The sequence below is a fragment of the Felis catus genome, chromosome B3 (assembly GCF_018350175.1).
Source record: "Felis catus isolate Fca126 chromosome B3, F.catus_Fca126_mat1.0, whole genome shotgun sequence".
NCBI classification, from domain to species: Eukaryota; Metazoa; Chordata; class Mammalia; order Carnivora; family Felidae; genus Felis; species Felis catus.
In genome coordinates this window covers 134,559,277-134,575,414 of record NC_058373.1, presented here as the reverse complement: position 1 = coordinate 134,575,414, position 16,138 = coordinate 134,559,277, and the positions used below count along the sequence as shown (strand labels likewise).

Below are 16,138 nucleotides of genomic sequence, written 5' to 3'. Positions count from 1 at the left end.
CTCCTGTCTCTTTAAATGGTGGGGCCAACGGGCCGCCCCTGCAGCTGCTGCCTGGGTGGCCCCGCGCGCCGCTATTGAGGGGCGAACCAAGATGGCGGCGGCTTTGGCTTCGTGAGGAAGACGGAAGAGGCGGTGGCAGCGGCGAAGGGAGAGGGACTTCCAGGAGCCAGGAGCGCTCGTGCGCTTGGGGGCTCTCGCAGTCTCCCGCGCAGTGGTAGCAGTTGCAGCAGGAGCAGGCACCCCTCGGCTGGGGACATCTGAAGCAGGGGAGCGGAGCGGAGCCACTGGCTGCGGTGGCAGGGCCAGGTATAAGGAAGGAAAACATGGCGGCGGCGGCCTGAGGAGGCGGCGGCGGCGCGGGAAGCGGCTTCGCGGAGATCATGGCGGAGGCGGGAGCAGGGCAGTGACCGGCGCCTCGAGTTCCTACCGCATCGGGGCGGGAGGCTGCGAAGCGCTGCGCGCCCCTGTCGGGGCGGCCGGGCTCGCCGGGCCTGGACAATAGCGCCGAGGAGTCGGAGGCGAGGAAAGGCCGGGGCCCAGAGCTCGGGCCCGGGAGCGGGCCATGCGGGCGGCCCCGCGGCCCCGCAGCGGCCAGCGGCGGCAGTGAGGCTCGGGCGTCCTCCGCTTGCGGGCGTCCTCCTGCCTTGGCTCCCGCCTGTCCCGGCCCCCCTTCCTGGGCGACGCCAGCGGGGCCTCTGCCCCGGCCCCCGGGCGGCACGATGACCGACACCCGGCGGCGGGTGAAGGTTTACACGCTCAACGAGGACCGGCAGTGGGACGACCGGGGCACCGGGCATGTTTCGTCGGGCTACGTGGAGCGGCTGAAGGGCATGTCCCTGCTTGTCAGGGCCGAGAGCGATGGTAAGTGAAGCCCTTTGCGGCGGGACCCTTGCTTCCCCTCCCTCACCCCACCCCGGCCCTGGGCCGCCTCCCTGGTTGGTTGGGGCTAATGCGAGAACGGAGGGGGCGACTGGGGCTGGGGGCGGCTGCCGCCCTCGGGGAGGACGGGCCACCAGCACCCCAGTCCTCCCGGAGCTAGCTGCACGGGGAGCGCTCGAAATGTGTTTTTCCTCCCAGCGCTTGGTAGCACTTGCGGGGACGAGGGGAGCCCAGCACGCTTGAACTGTGCTGCCTGGGCGTGTGGAGAGGTCGGGGGCCTAAGATCGGGAGCCCGGACTGTTCTTTTGCACTAGAGTGACCTTGAGAAAGGCACTGATTAATCCGATCTTCTGCCTTAGTTCACTCATCTGTAAAGCAGGCGTGAAACTTTCTCGGAGCGAAGAAAGTTCTTAGGTGTTTCAGTCTTTGGAGAACGTTTTGCTGTGCCCTTTTTTTTTTTTTTTTTTTTAACTTTTTCTGCTACAGTTTTTTGATCGTGTTGCACGTTGGCAACACTGGTTCATGAATCCGGCAACTCTGCATTCGGCAGAGAAAATGCTGCTTTGCCGTGAGGTCGATTTGTGTTCCCCCAGTGTTGTCTTTTCCACAAATACAGATTTTTGTGTATTGTTTGTGTAAACTTCTTGTAAGTTTGGAATAGTTTTATACGAGCTCTTTTTGTTTGTTTTTGATTGCTTAAATGTATATTCATTATTTGGTTCAATTAACAGGTGGGGAGAAATTAATTGGCCAGTAACTTTAAAACCTTTCGAATCTGCCTTAGTGCCTGTGCTTCACGTGTTTTGAAATAGCCCTGCAGGTTCAAAGACCCAGTTGTTTGAGAATAAGTGTTTCACATTTTTCAAGACTTACTTTATTTAGGGATTGCCACTTCTCTCTGTGGCATAGCTTGGGTTTCACTTAAAATGTTCACGTCAGGTGAAAGTGTTTTCAAATTGTTTCTCCCGAATTTGAAAACTTGTCTTGTTACGTTAGTCTGTAATTTCACTCTAGCTATTTGTTTATTAGGATTGTAGTTGTTCTGTATCAGAATTATTACAAACTCGTTTCAAGGAATTTTAATTGGACTTTCAACCCTGAACTCCCCATTCCATGAAAAACACACAAGACTCACCCTTCTGTAATTGAACACTCAAGGGACAGCGATTTTCAATTTGATTTGAAAAATTGTAATTTGGAGTTATATTGGCCACAGGTTATCTTTATAAGGCTACCCAGAATAGCCTAATTGGAGAGATTATTTCCTTTGGGAGGGATTTAAAGGATTTTGAATACATTGGGAATATTTTTCTGAGGCCTCTTATTTGCCTCTTAAAAATACAAGTCTGAATGTGTTAGCATGCTTTTGTGTGACTATCACATAGTCACCACTACTCTAACATCTTCTCCTTTGCATGTTTGGAAAACTTTTTACATAATGAGTTGAAAGAATGGGCTTTGTAGGTTCAGTTAACTTCCAAATGAAACTGTGGGTAGATTTGAGGTCAATTCTTTGAAATCTCATAACTTAACATGTTTAACATTCACATCATGTATTTAATTGGACTTATTATGCAGTGTTTTGTTTAAAGTATTAAGTGTTATGTTTTAATGTCCTATTATCCTAGGGAATCCTCCTGTTCTAATGTACTGATGTAGGGGTCTGGTTGTTTCCCATTTTTATTTTTACCTCTTTGGAAATAGCCCCTAAACTCCCTTCCTCCCTTTGGAAAGTTTGGAACTCTGCAATAAAACAGGTTGAATGGCAAAAACAAAATGGTTTTAATTTTTATCCATTAGTTTTATTTATTTTTATTTATTGATGGAGAAAAAGCTGAACTAAATATAACTGATGTGCCTGTGTTAAATTTAAGGTAAAGAAAAACTAAATCCAAAGAGTGGGTTTAGAAAATTCCAGCACACTTATGGAATAATGTCGTAAATAATCTCTAGTTTGGGGGCACCTGGGTGGCTCAGTCAGTTAAGCATCCCACTCTTGATTTCGGCTTAGGTCATGATGTCACAGTTTGTGGGATCGAGCCTTGCACCAGGCTTTGCACTGACAGTGCTGAGCCTGTTTGGGATTCTCTCTCTCCCTCTCTGCCCTCCCCAACTTGCGCGTGCTCTATCTCAAAAATAAATAAATATTAAAAAAAAAAAAAACAATTTAAATAATCCCTAGTTTGGTTAATGTTTTTTCTAATAGGAAAACTCCAAATAGGATTCAAAGTAAAAATTTATTGAGTACCTGCTATGTGCCAGAGACTGTTTACTTGTGTCATCTGGTGTAGGTACTATTATTCGCTATATTTTGCAGATGGGGAAACTGAGGCTCAGACAGCTAGCCTATGGCTTGAGACTGTTATTATTTAATTATCATTAACTGTTTATAGTGTGTTTTAAATTCCCATTGCTGTCTACTTGCATTTGCTGCTTTATACTTACAGACTCAAAGCTTATTTCAAAGAACATAAAAAAAATTTTTAGCCTAAAGATATTTAAAATTATAGTTTATCTTCACGCCAGATGGAAGTTTTTATATGGACTGCTAATTTGGGTCATCCATTATTGTGTGCTTCTCCCATTCTCCATTATAGGATAATTGAGAATCTCTGTATTTATTGTGGTGAACAAAATGGAAAGTATTTCTGATTTTCCATAAAATGAGCCTTTTATCTTGTTAGAGGCCTTTATACACTACACCGAAAATCAGGAAGGCCACTTCTGAATGGAAGTACTTGTGGCCTCTCTGTTGACAGGGTGCATCTTTGTGTGTAAGTATGTGTCTTTCCCCTCTGAACTGAGTGGCTTGGCAAATCTGTAGCCCACCTTGCCTTGGAGGAAGGGATGTCCTGCAAGCTATCGAGCCCATTTTTTTAGGGGTTCCTTATTCATTAGTTCATACTGGTAAAATACTTTGTACGAACACAACCCTTTCTTTAATGAAGATAGATTACTTCATTTCTCAGGTACCTGCAGAATTCCATCTACCAATAAAAATTACTTGGTATTGTGTTTTTTTTTCTTCTTTCAACTTCTGCTGTACCTGTTAAGTTGCTTGAAGTGAAGGATAATAATGTCATCCCTTACCTTGCCCTCTCGGTTTATTATTTCAGATCATTCTAACTTCTTATTGTGGCTTTTACCACTTCCATCTTCCAATTTTAGAATTGATAAAAGAATTTGGAATTTCTCCACACAGTGAAGGATGTCTTTTTTACATAAAATCATATCCATGTTCTTTTTTTCTGGATTACTTACCAAGCATCAAGAATAGTGTTCTTACATTTGGTTTTTACCTTAAGTTATATTAAGTAATTTTTACATTTCAAAATAGTTTCCCCTATTGTCTGACTTACCTATTTCAGAGTTTAGAAGGTTAAATTTTCAGTATTGCTTGGGGCATGAAGAAAATGAGACGGGGAAGTGTTTTTGTCAAGGCAGAACTGCTACTGTGGCGAAAACTAGAATCCTGTACGTCTGCCTCTTGTAGAACGTAGTAGTAGGTAGTGGCTCACCCCCACTATAATTAGAAAAGGAGGTCAGAACACTTTAGGTGGAAAGCCTGTTTTGTTTTGTTTGGGCTGTTGTGGTGATTTGAACAGAGATAGTAACAGCATTTTTTTTTTCTCTCATAAATTAGTAAGTAGTATAGAATCTTGTGTACAGTTGACATTCCAGATTTAGCTGCTAGGGAGAGCTCGGTATCAGTAGTGGGAGAAAGATTTCACTTTGAAAAGTCCATTTAAAGCCCCCTGTTTTTTTGTTTTTTTTTTTTCTTATGTAGACCTACTTTTGTAGACAATCAGTAGGCCTAGGGTGAGCAAACCCTTATTTATCATCTGTTGTGGGTGGTAACTTCGACAGTTTGAAGTCCATCAGCTAGGTCGGGTATAGGTGATCAGGCTGGAGTGTAGTGAAAGTTTGACATAGGCGTGGAACCTCTTAATGTAATGCCACCATTTTTCCCCCAGGCTTCATTTCAGTTTTTAAACGCTGTGTGTAACTTGAGCCACAAAATCAGGAGAGAGGGACTTGGAACACAGAATTGCTATAGGTTTAAAGTGTATGCTGCTGTCCTATCCAGATGATATTTTGGACTTGAAATAACTCATTTTTGATGGTGTTTTATTTCCTCTAATGAAGCACAGTACTTAAGCTCCTGCCCTTAGTTTTGAGCATTAAGGACAGTATACCAGAGATGAGTAGATGTTAAACTGCTTACCGTGGAGTGACAGCTGGACCTGTTCATTCTGAAATCTTTAATTTATCCAAATCTAAACTGTTTCTTTTCTTTTTAAAAATTTTTTTAATGTTTATTTTTGAGAGAGACAGAGACAGAATGCAAGGTGGTTAGGGGCAGAGAGAGGGAGACACAGAATCCGAAGCAGGCTCCAGGCTCTGAGCTGTCAGCACAGAGCCCAACGCGGGGCTCAAACTCACGAGCTGTGAGATCATGACCTGAGCCAAAGTTGGACGCTCAACCGACTGAGCCACCCAGGCGCCCCTAAACTGTTTAACAACCTGAACTTGATTCGTTGGTTGATACTGAAAATAGAACCATAAAAGTTACAGAAACTGTAACATCTCATTTCTCCAGTGAAAGGAAATGCTATCTTCTAATCAAGTGAACTTTCTAGCTAAATAACACTGTATCAGAAGATTAAAAATCTTAACAGTTTTCTTGGAGTGTTTTCTAAGTATTATTTGCTACAGTATTTTTCTTAATATAAACCTGTTGATTAATCTTTATTGTAATATGTTTCTGGATCATTGTTATTACTAATTTTTCTGCTATTCAGCAGCACAGTGATGCCAGTGAAATGATATTTTGACCATGCTTTAAAAAAAACAAGTACTGAGTGCTGGTTATGTAGTAGATGCTGGGGTTGGCACTTGAAATTTTTGGTTAATACAACAACCCTAGGGATATCATTTTTTCTAACCATAAGTCTTGCTCTAGTGACTCTTTGATTAAATAGTTTAGTTCTGTGGTCTTTTTTTCCTGCACTCAGCCAGAAATCTAGATTTTTTTTTTTTTAATGTAAAGTCTTTGCATTTTAAAACATTTTCATGAATTCAGTGTATGAATGTGTGTTAGACTGCAACCCAAACAGGCTGTCTGCTGGCTGGATCCAGGCGGCAGGCACTAGTTGTAGGTTCTCTGATTCAGACACTTTTGGAATGATGCTTCACTGGTGTGCTACCAACTACTTCTCATCCCACTCCCTGGAGGTATTTGTTTTGATCGAGGTGTGTTGGGAATTGGCAGCAGGATACAAGAATAGATTCAAGGATACATTTCATTTTACAGGAGGAACAAAGATGTCATGAAGCAGGGAGGTAAAGTTTTTAATGACCTCAAATCATCTATACTCATTGTTGTACTAAATGTTTTATTGTCCATCATTCTTGCTTATCTGTGTTTGACAACTTCTACTTACAGTTGTCTTGGTGATGTTCTGAGTGGCATTTTCCCTCCTATACCATTGTTCCCCCGTTTCCTGAGTGTACAGACCTCCTTTTTGTCTATATATTTAGGGCATCTATGTTAAGATACACAGATCTGTCATCTAAAAGCATAGTAAATCATTGTATATGTTTAATTCCTGCAAGTATACTGTTGCTGGCATAGAGTAGCATTTCTGTAACTTTCTTCCCCAGGAGATCTTTATACTGTTAGAACTTGGGATCCCCCAAAACTTTTGTTTTATGTGGGTTGTATCTACTGATATTTGCCATATTAGAATTTAAAACTAAGACTTTAAAAAGCTTTTCTTAAGTCAGAATTTAGTGAGAAGAGTGTCCCTTGTTTTGTAGTTTTACAAATCTCTTTAGTGTCTGGTTTAATTTCTTAACCTGCTTCTGCATTCAATCTTTTGCAATATCAGTGTCAACACTGAGAAAAATAAGGGTGAAAAGGTAAATAATATTTTAGTCATATTATGAAAATAGTTTTGATTTTCCAGACTCCTTGAGGTCCCCCACTTTGAGGACAGCTGGCATAGAGATTGTTTCTAGGTTTTTACCATTACGGATGCTGCTAGTGACCCATTTGTTCGTATACTTGGCACTGTGTGAACATGTAGGCTAATTTCCAGAACTGTTAGACCAAAGAGTAGTATGTGTTTAAAAGTCTTTTAGATACAGATAAAATGACCCTCCCCAAAAGTTGTGCTGGTTGTCAGTCTTGGTATTAGTAAAAAAAGAATTTTTTTTTTTTTTTTTTTTTTAAGAAGTCTGTGTGCAAATATGGACTCGTAAGGCCTATCAGAGCTTCTTTGACATAGACTCCGACAAGCATTTGCTGTGTAGGAATACACTTTAGCTCACCTGAGGGTGTTTGATTTTGCTACTGGTCTGAATGATAGATTCTGCAGTGACAAACTGAATTCCATGTATTGATGCATTCCTTTTAGTTTGATCATGGTCTTGATTTTTCTTTGTGTCCAGTATATCCTTGCCAACTGGCTTTTCTCAAGTCTTTGATATTGGGTTTTGCTGTGTAGGCTTGTCTTTCTCTAGTCTGTGTGACAGAGTGTCTTTGTCAGACGAGGAGGAGGTGTCATGGAGAGGGTGAGAGTGAATTCTTCTTGGGGGATAAGGTATCTTTTATTGGAGAGGATGGGTATGTTTCTCAAATGAAGTTTGGGTGGGGACTCTTGCGCATATGTGCTTCAGTTTTTAAGCTAACATTGGACCTACCTGGTATCAAAAGCATGTGTTCTCCTTAATGAGAACCAACTCTACCTCCTGCAATGTTGCTTGAGGTCTGCTGCTACGGATCATCTTCCTCATTTCTCCCCTGTTGTCTCTGCTACCATGATAAATGCCTCTCACCTACAGTTGAACTCTATGTCCCCAGCCATACCCATATATTACTAGGATGAAATGGCTATTCCGGGTACTGTAGCTATAGCAACTGAGACAAGTAAACTTGGGAGAAAGGATTGTGTTAATGTGTATTAACACTCAACTGGTTCTTTTTCAGTTAATTGGAGAAGTGCTCATAACTTGATCTAGTAGAAACTAAGAGATAGGGGAAGGGAACCTACCTAATAGATAGCCTAGATATAAAACCAGAAATATGTCTTTGTTATTATCTTAGCCCCCAAACTAAAAGGCAGTTTCCATGCTTCACCCTCTGCAGCCTACTTACTGCTTTCTTAGGGAGCATGGTATTTGGAGACCAGAGCTGGACTTCCTAAGGTGGTATATTAGGTCAAAGCCATGGGATGTGACTGAAAATGTGTTTCAGAAGATACTTCCCTTTAACATCTTGAGCGGCCCAGAAAAAAGAAAAACTTGCCAACATCAGAAGCTTCTAGTTATGTGCTTATTCTTGCTTTAGCTAGGGCTTTTGGAGGGAACACTTGAATTTGTGGTTTTTCCTTTCTAATTACCCTTAACCCTGTAATTTTATGGAGAGAGAGTTTTGAAGCAAATGCAAAAGGAGTTGGTACCTGAAAAATAATAGTTGTACCACTACCACTTTTTGTTCTTAGAGCGGCCAGGTCAGGTGTGTGTTTTCCTTCCTTCCTTCCTTCCTTCCTTCCTTCCTTCCTTCCTTCCTTCCTTCCTTTCTTTTTCTTTCTTTTTATTGAAGTATAGTTGACACACTGTTACAGGTGTGGTTTTCGAAAGCACAATTTGAAGTGATTAACTCCACCCCTCTGTTTACCCCTACTCTTGAACTTTTTAAAAAGCTTTTCAAGTGTAATACATCAAAAAGGCACATAGATCGTAAGTATTCCGCCTGATGAATTTTTGCAAAATAACCAGCACTCTGGAAGCCTGTCCCTTCTCAGTCACTATCTCCATCTGTGTATGAACACCACAGGTTAATTTTTGCTAGTCTTTAAATTTTATGTAAATAGAATTATATGGTAGGTATTTATAAGATTCACATATTTGGTTCACTCATTAACACTGCTATGTGGTATTCTACCAAATGAGTATTTACACTTTTTCAAAAACATTGTTCACATGCCATATAATTCACCCATTCAGAGTGTATAATTCAGTATTTTTCAGTATATTCACAGTATTATGCAACCATCACCACAATCTAATTTTAGAATATTTTGTCCTCTCTGAAAGAAACCGTGTAACCATTAGAAGTCACTACCTATTCACTCCCCTTTCCTCCCCAGCCCTAAACAATCACTAACCTACACCTCTTTCTCTGATTTGTACACTCGGTACATTTCATATAAATACAGTCATAGAATATAGGCCTTTATGATTGGCTTCTTTCACTTGTAATATTTTCAGGTTTTATCCATGTTATGGCGTGTTTTTTTTGGGTTTTTTGTTTGTTTTTTGTTGTTGTTTTGTATAGCTGAATAGTATTTATGCATTAGTTTTTGGACATTTGGATTGTTTCCACTTTTTTGCTGTTATGAAAAAGTGCTAAGAAACTACATGTACACATATTTGTGTGACCATACATATGTTTTCATTTCTCTTGGGTATATACCTAGGAGTGGAATTGCTGGTAACTCTAGCAATTGAGGAACTGCCAAACTGTTTTACAAACTGGATGCCTTTTTACATACCTCAAGCAAAATGTATGAGGGATCCAATTTCTCCACATGGTTGGCAACACTGTCTTTGATTATAGGCATCCTAGCAGGTGTTAAATGGTCTTAATTTGTGGTTTTTATTTGCATCTCTTTAATGACTAATGATGTTGAGTATCTTTTCTTATGTTCATGGTCCGTTTGTATATCTTTGGAGAAATGTCAGTTCAGATTTATTGACCAAAATTGGGTTGTCTTTTTATTATTTAAGTTGTCAGAGTTCTGTATAAAAATCCCTTAATCAGATATATGATTTCAATTATTTTTCCCCACTCTATGGGTTGTCTTTTCACATTCTTGATGGTGTTATTTGTAGCACAGATTTTGATTTTGATCCTATCCAATTATCATTGATCAATGATGTCCAATTTTTTCTTTTGGGTAGATCATGCTTTTATTGCAGCTTAACTTTTTTTTTTTTTTTTTTTTTTTTGGTTCATTTATTTTGAGAGAGAGTCCACATGAAAGTAGGGGAGGGGCAGAGAGAGAGAGAATCCCAAGCAGTTCCTGTATCGTCAGCAGAGCTTGACACGGGGCTCAAGCCCACGAACCATGAAATCAAGACCTGAGCTAAATTTGGACACTTAAATGACTGAGCCACTGGTGCCCCTGTGCAGTTTAACATTTATTCATTCATTCATTTAAACGTTTGTTTATTTTGAAAGAGAGAGAGACAGAATCCAAAGTAGGCTCTGAGTCAGCACAGAGCCCGATGCGGGACTTGAACCCGTGGACCGCAAGATCATGACCTGAGCCAAAAAGTCAGACGCTTAACCAACAGTACCACCCAGGCGCCCCTAATTTTAAAGAGGCATTGCTTATTTTGGTTGTAAGACACAAGACCTCTTGAATCTTTAATCCAGTTTCAGTCTGTTATTTATGTAGTTTTTTGAAGATGGATTGTTTTTGAGGATGTGATAGGTATTTCAAGTAGGTTTTGGGAATTGTTTTCTGCTAGAAACCACGTTTTGAGTATAATTGTATGCCACAACTCATCTATAAAAAGTTAAGTTTGATCCATAATGTACCTGAATACTCTGATTTCACTGGGAAACGACAGATTGCAATTTCTGTTCTAGTATTTACAGGAAACAGTGGAGGAATATTTACAAAGATAGTTGAAGGCTTTTAATAATGTTGACTCTAGATATTCATGTCCTTGCTGCTTTTTCGTGTTATGAATGCAACACTAGACAACTTCTAATTACAAAATTTAGAAGTCCAATAATTGTGTATAAAGGAAATTGAAGCACGGGGAAATTTATCAAAGTTTATTTTTAAGGGGAGTCTGGGTGGCTCAGTGGGTTAAGTGTCTGGAGCCTACTTCGGATTCAGTGTGTCCCTGTCTCTCTGCCCCTCCCCTACTCATTTTCTCTCTCTCTCTCTCTCTCTCTCTCTCTCTCTCTCAAAAATAAATAAACATTTTTTTTTAAGTTTACTTCTGAGAGTGTGCAGAGAGCAGGGGACAAACGGAGAGAGAAAGAATCCTCAGCAGGCAGCACAGAGCCCAACGTGGGGCTCGAACCCACGAACCGTGAGATCATTACCTGAGCTGAAGTCAGACACTCAACCAACTGAGCCACCCAGGTGCCCCAACAAAGTACTAGTTATTTCCTGAATATCGCAAGTCTTATGATATGGCCAGGGGGGGAAAAATACAGAAATGTGCAAATTAAAATTAGTTTACTATCAGAAAACAATTGATTATTTGAAGATGGAGAAGTGTGGCAATTCTGGAACAGAAGTAAGAGACTTTCTGAAGGTGAAGCATAATGTGGGGATGTACTGGGGAAATGGATCGTATCCAAGTCCTGATGTGTTTCAGAGATTTAAACCCAGGTCATCCTGCTACGTGCTGTGCCATGTCACTACTCTGTGCTGCCCGTAAGGTGTTAGATTTCTTTTACCACCCATTCCTCACTCTTCAGATAATTGTGTTCTTGTTAAAAGTAAACATAATATATCAAGTATTTGTTGGGTTACAAGTTTTATTATATTTAAAATTGTTTTTAAAACACTGTTTCCTTAACTGAAGTTACATTTGTATCAAGTGTTCAGGAAAGGAAATGTGTGTGTGTGTGATGGAATGTAATTGTGCTGCTTTGCAATCACATAATGGAATGTTTTGTTTTTCTTTTGTTTCCCAGGTTCTCTGCTTTTAGAGTCCAAAATAAATCCTAACACCGCATATCAGAAACAACAGGTAAAAATGTGAAGATGTTATGTTTTACCTTGTATGTTATCCTCTCAGTTTGGTGATTAAATGAAAATTTACCATTGATTACTTGCAATGAGAAATTCAAAACAGGTTACAACATACTTTCCTAGTCTAATTCTAAAATGTGATTTCAACCAATCTCTGTATAAAGCAATCATTTTATTTTAAATTAAAAAAAATACTTCAAGTTAAACTTAGTTTATATTTCAGATATTCTAGCAACTAAGATTTAATTCTCAAAAGTTAAAACTAAAACAGTATAGTTTTCTGGTTTCTCCCTAAAGAAAAAAGTGGCTACTGATATAATCAGCTATTAACACAACGAAATGGTAGAAACTGCTTTCTTTGCTGTTGTAGATGCTAGTGCAGAAGGGATATTTCTGTCCCTATACAGCAATCCAGTGTAGGTAAGAGTCTGATTTCTTACATAGCCTGAATAGGACCTTATGGTAATATAACAGTGATGCAGTTTGTTAAGACAACTTTTAGTTTCAGTATGCTCTTTCTTGTATCCATCAGAGAGCAAGTGATACCTGAAAGTAAATCTTTCTCTATTTGGTACCTAGTAGCACTGTCATCAAAGGGTATTTATTCAGAACACGAACACACACACACACACACACACACACACACACACACACACACACCCTGAGTGCTGTACAAAGCCAGTAAAAGCAGTATCAGTCCCCGCATTACCCTGAAGGTATAGATATAAAATAATTTAGATTAAAGGCTATTACCAATGCATTCATATGTGTATATTACTTTATAAATATATTAATCTATAAATAAATTGTAAAGTGCTTTGCTTCATCACTGACCATTAAAAAACTACTAGAGGAAAGTTAGTGTTGGCTTTACTTTGCACATTAGATCCCTAAAGATTGTGACTTGGTTGAGGTCACACAGAGAGTGTATGGGAAAGCTGATATTAACTCCTAAATCTGTTTAGTGGTGATGTATTTGTCCAACAAACATTTGGTACAATGGAAATATTTTCTTGATAGTCTAATGTTCTGCTAACACCGTTGCATTTAGTGATCTTAAGAAAACCATTAAGAACCATTAAGATTGGTTGATTGGAGTGGCTGGAGACTAGAGTATTTGCCATTGCTATTCTATCCCTAAATACATAAATTAGTGTTTTGAGGTTTTAGTTAGGTGAAGAGTAAAAGTCATCTGAAGAAAAAGGAAAGATCAAGTCTATTTTGAGGATGAATGAAGAGCTCCGTATGTCTTAACCTATAGGTTAATGTTGGATGATAAACAAGATGATTTTAGGCTCTTTAAGGAAAACAGAAGAGCAATTCCTAAAAATTTTCAAACTTCTAAATTTGTCAAATGGACAGTTAAGAGCATATGTCTAACTGTGCACTGATATTTTTTGAAGGTTATTTCTGTATTTTTATTTAACTTTATTTTTTATTTTTTAAAATTTACATCCAAATTAGTATATAGTGAAGCAATGATTTCAGTAGATTCCTTAATGCCCCTTACCCATTTAGCCCATCCCCCCTCCCACAGCCCCTCCAGCAACCCTCAGTTCTCCATATTTATGAGTCTCTTTTGTTTTGTCCTGTTTTGTCTCTTAAAGTCCTCATATGAGTGAAGTCATATGATTTTTGTCTTTCTCTGACTAATTTCACTTAACATAATACCCTCCAGTTCCATCCACGTGGTTGCAAATGGCTAGCTGTGCACTGATTTAAGCCTGTAGATGAATCTGAATTTACATTGTACCAGAGTAATTGCTTATGGTTGTATTAAATCTGTCTTATTACTAATGTGATCATTGGTTTTAGGTTTGTTCCAGTAGGTGTTATATTATCAGCAATTTTCATAACAGTATGTATTCTACCTATTTTAAAGATGAAGCAGACTCTAGGGGGTTTCCCAACTGACTAATTTCTGGTGTGTTGATCTTACAATGTTAATATAAATTATTTTGAGTTTGAACGGCTACTCAGTCACTGTGGAACAGATGCGTGCCTGGTATCTATGATCTCTAGAAGTTCTTCAGGACAGTAAAAAGGAGTCTTTGAGCTGTTTTTTAAAATTTTGAATAAAAATTGTGGATTTATTCTATTAGTAATACTGCACAGCCTATTCAGATGATCATTTATTTACTTCTGGTTGGCATCACTGTAGTTCAGCGAGAGACTACTGGTCCTCATGATGGACAGTTACATAATTGACTGAAAGGAATTAATATGCCGGTTAGGAGACAAATTTTTAATCAGGGGATCCATCTGTGTACAATAAGGGGTATCTTTGATAGGGAAAAGTATTAGAAGCTTCCTCCATGTAGACATATCTTTTAAGTTACCTTAAAGATGGACTAGCCATGTTTCCTTCTTAATACAGGAACCTTTTATCATTCTGGTAGATGCTCACCTAGCCTTTGCTTGGCTCCTTGCAGTTATTTCTTAGATTGAATTATGTTTTCTTTATGTTGTACTCACATCCTCCTAATTCTGACTTCTCCTAATTCTTTTCTTTGGACCAGCCTGAAAAAAAAAAAATGCTATATGGTAGCTGTTCCATTAGGCTTCTTTTTGAATGTAATTCTCCTTGGTACCATTCAAAATTTCATATATGGGTCACAAACCTCTCTCAGTTGGAGGGCTTATTTTTGAAATAGTTGATGACTCCGGAACAGTGTGTATGCTTATTACTGTCAGTAAGTTTGAAAAGATATCTTAGACCCTATAAGTATTTTTACTATTCATTAAACTTATTACCATTAAATAAAAGCCTGTCCAAGTAGGAGCAAAGGAGTTGTGGGTGGTAGGAGCATCTTGCTTTTCGAACTACAGCACTTCGGTGAAGGTTAAAAAACTTTCTGCCCAGATAAGTGCTCACATATTACAGATTTAGCCAGTAATTTCATGGGCTTCAGGTGCCCCAGGTAAAGAACATCCCATGTTGACAATAGAGAGATGAGAGAAGGAATTTTGTTTATTAATTCCATCCTCCTAACGTGCCCTAATTAATGAATGCTCAGGCTTCCTTTCTGGGCATTGTGACTAGAGCATAAAATGTAACTAGTGTGCAGGCAAAGGATTGATACAGTGTTTAGGTATGTATCTTTTAGTACATTTAGATTGGTCGCTTTGTAGTACTTTTTATTTATTTGTTAACTTCTCCTTAAAGAAAAGATTGTTTTCATTTTATAGCCAGGTATACAGAGGCTTGGCAATTACCAGTATGGATGTTGCTGAGTACTGTTCACACGCAATTCCTTGTTGCTTTGTTTATTTAAGCCTTATACTTTAAAGTAGTTTGTGATAATTGATACTAATCAGACTTTTTTTTTTTTTCTCTCAAGGATACTTTGATTGTGTGGTCTGAAGCAGAAAATTATGACTTGGCCCTTAGCTTTCAAGAAAAAGCTGGATGTGATGAAATTTGGGAGAAAATATGTCAGGTAATTTTAGGAAACTAGAAAGTTAACATGCTCTCTGAGTATATTGTTTTTTGCTGCGCTTTTAGCTAATGCCCAAGATTTTAAATAGCATTTCATATTTCTTAAATTCACTGTTGTCTGTGAAAAGCTTGATTTATAGGCAAGTGCAATTTATCTACCTCAATCTGTGCTGAACTCCACACTTTCATATCCAGCTGTCTTTGAGAGCTCCTCCATGAGTGTTCACTAGTGTCTCATTTAATAGTTCAGAACCGAACATAATCTCCTCTGAATCTGTTCATTCTCCCATCTCCCTCATCTCAGTAAATGCCATCCAGTTGCTGAAACCAGAAACTTGTGGGTCATATTTATCCTTCCTTCATCACTTAACATCCATTCAGTCCTTCAATTACAGATTTTAAATTCGTTCACTTCTCTTTATTTTCACTGCTATCACAATTTACTAAGCCACTGTCATTTCTTGCCTTGTTTATTGCTTTCACCCTGACTGGTCTTCGCAAATCCAGACCACAGCTAGAAGGATCTTTTTAAAAATGCCAATCTGATCTCACTTTGTTCGGTAACTTCTAGTAGTTCTTGACTATCTGTTCCACCTCATCTTGCGTGTTCTCAGTTGATTCTGGAATTTCCTAGTGACTCTGGTACCTCTAGTCACATGATCTCCACCGTCTTGTCGGGTATGCATTTGTCATGCGCTCTGTTTTGCATTTATTATATGCTAAAGCCACTGGCTCTTGTTGTAGACTCATTTGAACGATTGCATCCTCAGGACAGTTTCTCAGTCTCCACACTTATTTTAATTGGAGAATAATCTTTAGCAGGTTCTTTAATTTATTGGTTCTCAAAGTGTGGTCGTCAGACCAGCAGCGTGACCCGAGAACTGATAGAAATGCAAATTCTGAGACCCCCACCCTGAGACCTACTGAATCGGAAGTTCTGTGAGTAGGTCCTAGTAATTGTATTTGAATTACATTTGAACAAGCCTTCCAGGTCACATTTTCTCTGTAAAGGGCGGGATAGTAAATATTTCAG

At 39.3% G+C, this 16,138-nt stretch overlaps 1 protein-coding gene across 2 annotated transcripts in view; it reads left to right on the top strand.

Moving 5' to 3' along the window:
• The first annotated feature begins 377 nt into the window (after positions 1-377).
• Positions 378-16,138, top strand: part of PPP4R3A (protein phosphatase 4 regulatory subunit 3A) — a 37,752-nt gene continuing 21,991 nt past the window's right edge. For both annotated transcript variants that reach the window (XM_011283450.3, XM_011283449.3), the window contains exons 1-3: positions 378-861; positions 11,609-11,664; positions 15,008-15,106. In XM_011283450.3, the coding sequence (XP_011281752.1) occupies positions 720-861; positions 11,609-11,664; positions 15,008-15,106 (297 nt within the window). In that variant the 5' untranslated portion in view covers positions 378-719. The remainder of the gene's footprint in view (positions 862-11,608; positions 11,665-15,007; positions 15,107-16,138) is intronic.